The sequence below is a fragment of the Vulpes lagopus genome, chromosome 1 (assembly GCF_018345385.1).
Source record: "Vulpes lagopus strain Blue_001 chromosome 1, ASM1834538v1, whole genome shotgun sequence".
NCBI lineage: Eukaryota > Metazoa > Chordata > Mammalia > Carnivora > Canidae > Vulpes > Vulpes lagopus.
The window spans coordinates 134,078,265-134,089,705 of NC_054824.1; the positions used below are offsets into that span (position 1 = coordinate 134,078,265).

At 35.3% G+C, this 11,441-nt stretch overlaps 1 protein-coding gene across 1 annotated transcript; it reads left to right on the top strand.

Moving 5' to 3' along the window:
• Positions 1–787: 787 nt before the first annotated feature.
• LOC121490096 (non-histone chromosomal protein HMG-17) lies at positions 788–1,949 on the top strand. The gene has a single exon (XM_041753750.1). It carries the CDS (start codon positions 878–880, stop codon positions 1,148–1,150), a length of 273 nt encoding a protein of 90 aa, XP_041609684.1. The 5' UTR covers positions 788–877; the 3' UTR covers positions 1,151–1,949.
• The last annotated feature ends 9,492 nt before the right edge of the window (positions 1,950–11,441 follow it).

Here is an 11,441-nt window from a genome sequence, read left to right on the forward strand (position 1 = left end):
TGAGAACAGGGATTGTGCCCTCCCACTGTGGCTAGTACTGTAACTTATTAAGGGTGCGAATTCCTTAGAATTCAGAAAATTTGTGTGGAAGTGTGTTGAGAAAATCCTCCTTGCTATAGAACAAAGAGATATCTGTTATCCAGAAAGTGGTCAGTTGGAGTACTCCAGTTATTCTAGTCTCCTTCTTATTCTGTTCTCCAAAGCAGTATTTGTGCCAATGGGAATGAGGAGTCCCTATTTTCTTCATGATGACCATATACCTGTTCAACGATCACACCTAGGGAGATGTTGGAAGGAAGGTCTTTCCATGTTCAGACTGTTTAAAAATGTTGCCAGTACCACCTTGGAGAGAGCAGAGGGGACTTGGATTGGCTACTGAATGTGTGATATCAATGATGTCTGGAGTTCAAAAAGCTAGATTCACTCTTTTTATTTTATACTTTTATCTTTTAACAGTCACTTTTCTGATTATGTTGTTTTTAAATAACTACTTTTGATGTTATAATTATATAAGCAATAACTAGAGAAGATCATCCTGAAACGATTCTAAACCTTATGGGGATGACTTAAGTCCTAATTTCCATCAAGGTTGCCATCTCCCTTCAATATAACTGCTGTGATCAGTGAGTGTACTTCCTTCCTACCCTTAAGACTTTGGGCAGGTTACTTAGCTGCTCCAAATTTAAGTTCCCACAGGTAAAATGTAGACACTGTTCTGCATCTGTGTTCCAGGCCTCTGACAGATGTAAATGAGATAACTAACATATATAAGTCCTTTGAGGAAGAAGAAGAGGCGAGAACGACCCCCGGACCGGCCAAAGCCCGCGTGCCGCCGCATCCCCGCGTCCAGCGCTTACGTCCCGCCGCCGTCGCCACCATGCCCAAGAGAAAGGCTGAAGGGGATGCTAAAGGAGATAAAGCCAAGGTGAAGGATGAGCCACAGAGAAGATCTGCAAGGTTATCTGCTAAACCTGCTCCTCCAAAGCCAGAGCCCAAGCCTAAAAAGGCCCCTGCAAAGAAGGGAGAGAAGGTACCCAAAGGGAAAAAGGGGAAAGCTGATGCTGGCAAGGATGGAAATAACCCTGCAGAAAATGGAGATGCCAAAACAGACCAGGCACAGAAAGCTGAAGGTGCTGGAGATGCCAAGTGAAGTGTGTGCATTTTTGATAACTGTGTACTTCTGGTGACTGTACAGTTTGAAATACTATTTTTTATCAAGTTTTATAAAAATGCAGAATTTTGTTTTACTTTTTTTTTTAAGCTATGTTGTTAGCACACGGAACACTTCATTGTTGTTTTGGGGGAAGGGCATATGTCACTAATAGAATATCTCCGAAGCTACATTGATAACAAGAGGGAAAAACACCTTCCCCTTCTAGTTTTGAGAAACTTCCTCTTGGCTCCCAGGAGGAGGGATTCCTTGATGTTGACACACATGAGCCACCTTGGTGGTGTGGAAAAACTAAAATTCATTTTTTTATGTCCTCTTCTCCCTCTCTGCCTTCAACATAGACTTGACTCCCTTAAACCCAGAGACCTGTTGGAACCTGATCCCATGAAATGGTTCCCAGTCTGTCAGGCAATCTGGACTTTACGGTGTCACCACTGAGATGGCGTCCCTCAAAAGAGTTCCTTTTTTTAGCTTGTGGATCCTCAGATTGATAATTCTGCCATTTTCATTTCATTTCCTGAAAGTCAGGGTCGGCTTGTGAAAAGTTGTTAAACAACATGCTAAATGTGAACTGTCAACCCTCACTCTAAACTTTCCCTGTTCAGAGCATCACATGAAGACTTCATTGGGTTTTATAGTGGCTTTCTGATTTTGGTAGTCCATTGAAGAAGGGAGTTTGAAAGTTGTTGTATACTGTTAACGATCGTCCGCCCATGTCCTGCCTGAAATACCATGATTGTTTATGAAAAGTATCTTTAATAAAGCTGGATACAGTTTGGCTTGGATAAAAAAAAAAAAAAAAAAAAAAAAATAAGTCCTTTGAAAAGTTTATAAAAATGTAAATATATTGTAATATTAGTTAATATTAATAATAACAATTATAAATATGAAATAAAGTTAAACATATGTACAATGATTAAAATAATTATTAAATTAATGAAAATTCATAAAATAAATTCAATACTAATTTAAAAGCTTTGAGAATAGGGACATTATAGTAAGAATTTTTGGAATGTAATGTCACAGAAAATATATTACTATTCAAAATATAGGTACTAAGTGATTAATTATCTTTTTTCTCTTTTTGGAGGGGGAGGGGAAAAGGGAGAAGTAGAGAGAGAATCTTAAGCAGGCTGCATGTCCAGCATGGAGCCCAACATGGGTTCAATCTCACAACCCTGAGATCATGACCTGAGCCAAAATCTAGAGTCAGATGTTTAACCAACTGAACTACCCAGGTGGCTTTTTAATTTCATTTTAAATTATCTTTTTAATTTACTTTCTACAAAAAACTTATTAATACATTTATATAATATCCAGTTCCTGAGTTTTGGGAGAAGACTGGGACTGGACCCAAGACAAAAACAGAAATTTTCATATATAGTTTGCATTAGTTTACTAGGGCTGCGTATTAGTCTGCTCAGGCTGCCATTACAAAACACAATGGACTAGGTGGCTTAAACAACAGAGATTTATTTCTCACATTCCTGTAGGCTGGGAAATCCAAGATCAAGGACTCTTCTCTTGGCTTGTAGGTAGCAACTATCATGTTATGTGCTAACATGACCGCTTCTTTTGTGTGTGCTCAGAGAGATAAAACAAAAGAGAGCTCTTTGATGTCTCTTATAAGGGAATGAATACTATTAGATCAGGGCTCCATTGTTATTATCTCATTTAACTCTAATTGTTTCCTTAGAGGACCCATCACCAAATATAGCCATGAGGATTAGGACTGAAATACATGAATTTTGGGGAGGACATAATCATTCAGTCCATAACAGGCTGCTATTGCAAAGTACCAGGGACTAGGTAGCTTAAACAACATAAATAGGCTAGAAGTATGAGATCAAGGTGTTAGTAGGACTGGCTTCTTCGGAGTCTTCTCTCTCCTTGGCATATAGATGGCTGTCTTCTCCCAGTGTCTTCACATGGGGTCTTCCTTTTGGATGTGTCTATGTTTAATTTTCTTTTCTTATAAAGACACCATTTATATTTGATTAGTTATAGCATTAGGGACAATAGTATTGACCTCATTTTAACTTAATTACCTCTTTAAAGACTGTATTTCCAAATACAGTACATTCTGAGGTTCTGGGAGTTAGGACTTCAACATGTGAATGAGGGTGGGGTACAATTAAGGCCATATCATGTACAAAACACTTAAGATTTAGAAAGTGACTTTTTAAAAATATTTACTTATTTATTTAAGAGAGAGAGAGAGTAGAGGGAGTGACACAAAGCATGACAGGGAGAGGGAGAGAGAGTCTTAAGCAGACTCCTTGATGAGTGCAGAACCCAATGCAGGGCTAGATCTTGTGACCTGACTGAGGTCACAACCTGAGTGGAAACCAAGAGTTGGATACTTAACCAACTCTGCCATCAGGTTCCCCAAAAAGTGCTTTCTTTTTTGTCTAGAGGAGCTTATGATTCATGCCAATCAAAAAATACTCAATTGATACATTCCCCCAAATGGCTATTATCTATTCATTTATAAACTATGTCTTCAAAGGACAGTCATTTGATTAGTGAGCTCATGCTCCAATATTTATTTTAATGTAATAAAACATATTCTTTAAAACATATCCATAGTAAATCCATGAACCTGCTTTATAAGAGCATGTCTTTTAGTGCCCATCTAACCCTTAGTGTGTATAGACATTCTGGAATGAAATTTTCAAAAGATTGTTCAATAATTTACAGTAATCACTAATTCACAGGACTGTCCCCCTTCTGTTAGTTTAAATGAGTGAAGATATTTCAAATTCCATCCTCCACTCCAACAAAGAAACTTTGCCTGCCCTTGTGTGCTTTCATTCAGTCAGAGAGAAGTAAACCTGACTGGCAGCTTTCTAGCCTCTTTTTGTATGCAGAGCTGCCTGCATGAGGCCACTATTATTAAGGTTGAGTTTTGACATTACAAAGAATCATTGGAAGATTTTGACCTCTTCTGGAATTTGAAAGAGAAAGGTACTGATGAGTCTCTCTTCACCTTAGATAGTATGATTTTATTCCCCCACTAACTAGAGAAAATTTTGATTATGTCTTTTAAAAGAAGATTTACTTCCTTTTCTAATTAACTGTCAAGAATAAACAAAAGTAGTCTCTTCGATTTTTGCTCTCACACATAGGTTTTCTAGCCAGAGGAGCGACTTCACAAGCAATGTCTCTGCTACCTACCTCTCACCATCATCACCCACAATTAAGACTCATTAAGATTTTCCTCACTTCCATCTTCCAAGGACTAAAATAATGCCTGCTATTGCCATTTGTTTTATTCCAATAGGGAACCCATGGGGGAGCTTATACTGAGAATTTCAGAATTTTCTTTTAAAATCACAGGGCTGAGAAATAATGAGCTCTTAGATTAATTTTCCTTATCTTTGTGTGTAGGTGTATAATGTTTATTCTGCTAACATTTTATATCCTTTTAGGCAAAGTTCACTTACTTTTCAGTGTGGGCTGGTATAGTTTTATTCTTCCACCACTGCAATGCTACTTCTCAGAAAACTTCGACTCACCAGCCTTATGTGTAGGAATCTTAATGAGACTGTATGTTTGGGTATGTATGTATGTATAGTATGTATGTGACTTTGTATGTATGTGACTATGTTCACTCCCAGCTAAATTTTCACAAGGCACCAGCTAAAATTCATGAGTAGAATAGGTGCTTTGAGACATTATGTCAGCTCTTCCATAATCTATGAAATCTTGTGATGATATGACATCATAATTAACTCAATATTATCTCATTTGAGAGGCAATAAAACTTTCCAAATTATCCTATTTACTTCCAGTGAATTATCTTGTTAACCTGGGAGGATGAAACTCCATGCAGAGTACCCAATTTACAGCTCTTTTAAAATATAGAGCACAAATATATGCAAACATGCAAACACCTATAGCCACACACACAAATTTGCATACAAAGACTACAGAGTTCCTCCCTGCCTCCTATGAGGGAAGTTCTCTTACAACTTTTTCATTATTTTTCCACTGCTCAAGAAAACCAAATAACTCTTCAATGCTTATATAGAAGGGATTTCAAAGTCTTTGCAATAAAGAGCTAATTTTTATAGCTCTGAACCACTGAAATATCTCCATGACTGCATAGGATTTCTGAAAATGATATCTATAAATTACACATGCCCCCGTTATCCATACAGAGCCCACCTCCTCAGAAATATGTGACAAAACATAGAAACACAATTAAGGGAAAGAAGATGTAGTAGTAGACATTGTATAGGGATGAACCAAGATCATGCCTTGAGGTCTTAGTCTATATATCAAATTCCTAATGTGCAGGATTTTAAAGCATAACATTTACAGCCCTCCATGATTTAACTCTTCCGCGGAGCTCCATGCTATTTACCTCCACTGCTCCCAATACATACACTATCACCCCATAACTCCAGTGGAGCAAGAGCCCTCCCTCCAGTGTCACCTGCACTAGTTTTCTCCCTATTATTTGTTTTTTTTCATATACTCAAAGTCTCTCACTTATCTTCTTTCCCCCTCAAACCAACCCTTCTCCATTTCTCAGTGTAACCTGGGCTTCTTCAGAGGTGCCTTACATAGGGTCTTACATAGGATTGCTGGGAACAGGAAGAAGGATTTGTGAGGAGGAAATGAAGCCCTGGGCTCTGAGGCCTTATCCTTTACTCCAACAAGAGATGATCTGTTTAGGTTGGAAAATAGGAATATAAGTCTAAATAAAATTTGAAGAACCACTGCTTTAAAACTCATCTCAAATCCAGCCCACAATGGCACTTTCCTCCCTGAGGTTCTTATACCACTTTCTACAATTATGTGGCTCTTGTATTTTTATTTATATGCTTGTATTTGCATATGTTTTCTCTCCAATTAAAATGCGGGTTTTTTTTTTTTTTTCTGAATGCCACTTGTGTTATTTGATAAGGGCACATTACAATGGATTTAAAGACCTGCCCACACTCAATGCAACAGTTTGGACGTCTATAGCATATAGACTGTTGGTACCATACAAGAAATCTGTGCTTTCATACTTTCTGCTCCATCCTTGCTTTTGTTATGAAGTCAATCAGTTGGTTAGCAAGTCAAATAGTCTCACTTTAATTACTGAACCTGTTAGATATACCTCTTATCAGAAAAATTGTATTTACGTGAATGAAACAACTGGATAGCAATGCAAGATCTCATTTATGAAAAGTGGAAAAGAGGGTTAGGCCATAACTTACAAAAAAGAACAAAGAAGTAAATCGTACAGTAAATCATACAAATGCTATAGCATTTGCAAAATGCTTTTGTGTTACCTCATTAATAACTCCACAACCATTTCAGTGAGATATTATTATCCCCATGTAAAGTTAAAATTACTTATCAGAGAGGTGAAGACTCTTGTCCAAGGCCATACAATAGTAAGTGATGATCTAAACATAAGTCATAATTTTATTTTTATTATTTAATATTTATTTTTTAAAATTTAATATTTATTTATGATGGTCACAGAGAGAGAGAGAGAGAGAGGCAGAGACATAGGCAGAGGGAGAAGCAGGCTCCATGCACCGGGAGCCCGATGTGGGATTCCATACCGGGTCTCCAGGATCGCGTCCTGGGCCAAAGGCAGGCGCCAAACCGCTGCGCCACCCAGGGATCCCTATTTTTATTATTTAACATTTAAAGATTTTTATTTATTTATTCATGAGGGACACAGAAAGAGAGGCAGAGACAGAGACAGAGGGGAAGCTCCTTGCAGACAGCCTGATGTGGAACTCAATCCCAGGACCCTGGGATCACGACCTGAGCCAAAGGCAGACACTCAACTACTGAGCCACCCAGGTACCCTTAAAGATATATCAGAATTTTAAAATCTCCAAAACCTTACTATAAATACGCTGAGCTATTAGAACAAAAGCACTATAGTAGGGAGTGGTTCCTGAGTTGGACCAAATGATAGACTATTTAAATAAATAAAACCAATTGAGTAAAATCTTTAACGAATTCTTAATTCTAATATTTTCAAGTTTGTTCGCAAGAGCTTTCCTGTGAAGATGCTCATTTACATATTGACATCAACAAATGCACACATACTCTTTCTTTCACTAAGTTACAGTGCTATAAAATATGAACTCCTCCTTCAACAACTATCCACTTTTCCACTCTTACTTTGCTATTCCTCTCTCGTTTTACAAGAAGACATGCCCCACTCATCATTTTTGCCGACTTCTCTTTTTACCTATAGTCTTGTTTCTATTAACTTGGTGCTTCACAGGAGCTTCACTTCATTAATTATTCCTTTTTCATACCTAACACCTTTCTTCTCTTCCTTCTCTAGATTATGCAGATCTTTACACAATAAAAAACGCTCACCCCTTTTTGCCCCTCAAAATACCATTTGATCTCTATTTCTCTTTATAATCTAAATTCTAAAAATCTTCTTTTTCAGCATCCACTCTCTCATCATAAACTACTCACTGGTTCCCTTGAAATCTAATGCTTGCTCTTCTTATTTTATAGAAATAACTAGCTAAACATACACTTATGGTCAATAACAATACATTTCTCAATATCCTTAATGCGTACAATAGACCTCAGCTTTCACAGTTCTACCAGTTTTTCAGGTTTTGCCTCAGGTTATAGTTTCAAACTGAGGGACAAATAAAGTTCTTACAATATAATTAAAAATGATTTCAATATAATTATTTGAATATATCTTCAATGAAAATATTAACTTCATAGCAAATTTTGATAGTGCTTGGTAAAATTAAGGATGTGTGTAACATATTATGCAGTAATTTCATTCCTACCTTTCTACCCTAGAGAAATGCTATACATATGCAGCCAGGGGTATGCATAACAATGCTCAGAGTAGCCTTGATTTAAGGGCACTAATGTCTATCAACAGTAAAATGGATATATCAATTATATACACAAAATAGAATACACAACATGGAAGTAGAAAAAATGAAAATATTACTACTACAATCAGCAATTAATCTAGCTATTTTTTTAACCAATTGGTTTTATCTGTAGTTTCTTCTTTACTAAAAGGTTTATTGAGATATAATTCATATAATTTGTTATTTAAAGTATGCAATTCAGTGATTTTTAGTATGTCCAAAGAATTGTGTGAACAATTAATTTTAGGTTATTTTTATCATCCTAAAAAGATATGCTGTACCCTTTAGTATCCTGCCCCCTTCCCTTTTCCCCCAACCTTTCAACAGTCCTAGGTAACCACTAATCTACTTCCTACTTATATACGTTTGCTTATGTTGGACATTACTTAAGAAGGGAATAATACAATAGGTAGTCTTTTGTGGCTGACTTCTTTCACTTATCATAAAGTTTCCAAGATTTATCCATATTATGGCATGTATCAGTTTTTCAAATAATACTCAGTTGTATTGATACACAATATTTTATTTATCAGTGCTTAACTTGGTGAACATTTGAGTTACATACACCTTTAGATTGCTATAAATAATGCTTCTATAAATATTTGTGTACAAATTTTTATGTGGACCTGTTTTCATTTCTATTCCATTTCTTATACACCTCTAGGAGTATAACTGTTGGGGCATAGTCATTTGATAGTTCTGTATTTATCTTTTAAAGGAATTGTTGGACTGTTTTCCAAAGTGACTGTACCATTTCGCATTTTAACCTGCAGTATATGAGAGTTTGAAATTTTCTATGTCCATGATTACAGTTGTTACCATCTTTTTGAGAGGACAGAGAAGTGGAGTTGGGGGATAGTGGGAGAAATTGAGAGAGGGTATTCTCAAGGATTTGAAATCTCCTCTCTCCCAACTCCAAACTATTTCTCTTGAGACACCATCGCTGGAAACTTTTGCAACCTGGGATTAGTAAGACCTTGGACTTTGTTAGGGTCCAGCTGAGGGAATTGATGCAAGGCTATCTCTATATGGAAAACATCTGAAACAGAGATCTAAAAGCAATAAATCCTGAGAAGAAATAGGTCTCCAGAGATCTGTGAGCCCTGGTGGATGAGTTTACAATAGGAAACTCTCAGCATAAGGGGACTGAGCCTTTGAGGTAAGATTAACACAAAGAGATCTGACAGCAGAAGTGCTCCTCCAGTGTCTCAACAGAAGATGGGTAGATTTCTGACTATACAGCAAACCTAAGGTGATAACAATGCATGTGCCTTCCAGAGTTTTCAGGATTCAAGGGTTAGAGATATAAAAATCGCAAATCTAAGCCTCAGTATACAAACCAAATAAATCATCTCAGCAGCAATACAGGATTCAGAAAGAGGAAGATAAGGCAGAAATTCAGAATAATACCAATGAAAATAAACTTATATGAGTCAAATAAAATGCGAATAAAAATAGAATTCATAAAGGTCCTAAGTGCAGCACAAAATATGTTTCCAGAACTAAAATATTATTTTTCAACTAAATAATTCATTATGTTAATTGAAAAAAAGGATGGTTATTAAGACCCAGTTAACAACCTATATGACTATAAGAAATATATCAAAATTCAGAGAAAAAGGAGAGAACTATTATGAAAAAAGAGATAAAGAGATATAAGGTATATAGTTGAAATGGTACTCTTAAAGAGAGAAGCAGTGAGTTTAGGGAAAGTATTAATAATTAAAGAAATAATAGAAGAAAATTTTCCTGAGCTGAAGAATGTATTAAGCATTTGAACAGGCTCCCAAAGTTTCGTTCTAATGTAATGAGAAAAAAGAAAGGATAAAATAATAAAACACTTACGTATATCTTATAAAATTCTTCAACCATTCTAATGATAACAAGAAAAAATTTATAAACTCGTAGGTAAAATAACATGTTATTTACAAAGGAAAAATAAATCAGACTACCATTGGACTTCTCATCTGCAACACTGAGACATGGAACACAGTGAATTATCATCTAAGGATGAAATTAAAACCTCAGTATATAGGTTAAATGCAGATTAATTAATTAACTAATTAATGTGTTAAAACAGAGAATTTGTAAACTAAAAATAGAAACCAAGGGAATTAGAATACAGCATAGAGAGATAAAGACATAAAGAGCAATGCAGAAACTAAGGCAAAAAAGCATAATGAATTTCATTCCATAAGAGTAAAAGAAATAATTTATCAGGAAACCTAAAAATAATCTTCAAATTATATAATGCAAAAGAGCTAAGATTGATGAAATTTTAAATGCTCTCAAACCATAACCACACTGAGTTTAACATATACTTCCCAGAAATGAGAACAATTAGAAAAAATAAAAATATATTTAGAATATGAAATTATTAAATAAAGTATGATTTTATGGATACTACAACAACAACAACAACAACAAAAAACCCCAAAGATTTCTCTATCTCTATATCTATTTAAGTAACTTAGGTATTTATCTACCCATGTATCTACCTACACATACATACCTATACATTAACAACTATAGACCTATATATCTTTATACTTAATTATTTGTTTTTTTAAAATTTTTATTTATTTATGATAGTCACACAGAGAGAGAGAGAGGCAGAGATACAGGCAGAGGGAGAAGCAGGCTCCATGCACCGGGAGCCCGATGTGGGATTCGATCCCGGGTCTCCAGGATCGCGCCCTGGGCCAAAGGCAGGCGCCAAACCGCTGCGCCACCCAGGGATCCCAATTTTTGGTTTTATACATGTATATGTATTTATATTTTAAGCATGTATAGGCCATTTACAAAAATAGAAATAAAATTCTTAACAAATGCATAATAATCACTAATATACAAGCTATATTTTCTGGGACATGTTGAATTCAAATTTTGAGTCAATAAAATGAAGAGCTAAAAATTCCATTTAGAAAGTTAAGGCTCACCCTAAATGAACCATAAATCAAAAAATCATACTCATAATTAGAAAATAACCTCAATGGAATGACAAAAAATTATAATACATACTAAAATTTTGGTATTCATTTAAAAAGGTGCAAGAACAAATATTTATAGCCTTAAAAATATAAATGGAAAATTAACGGTGGATACTTTTGACTACAGAAATAGAAAAAAAATAGTAAATTCAAAGAAAGAAGAATGAATAATGGAGGTAAAAATGGAAAGTAATAAATTATAAAACAAAAATAAAATATAAAAGGTCAACAAAAACCAACAGATTTAGGAACAAAGAAGTTAGCCTTATACAACTTAATACATTAGAAAAAAAACCTGCAATGTTCATTTTAAAAAAAGAGCACAAATAAGCAATTTTAGAAATAAAAAGAGAACATGAATGTAGATCTGCTATAGACCCCTTCATAAAGTCAATGTTATAAATA

Bases quoted from the DNA above. Each gene is read 5' to 3' on its own strand.
- LOC121490096 (XM_041753750.1), top strand. From the start codon at position 878: ATGCCCAAGAGAAAGGCTGAAGGGGATGCTAAAGGAGATAAAGCCAAG.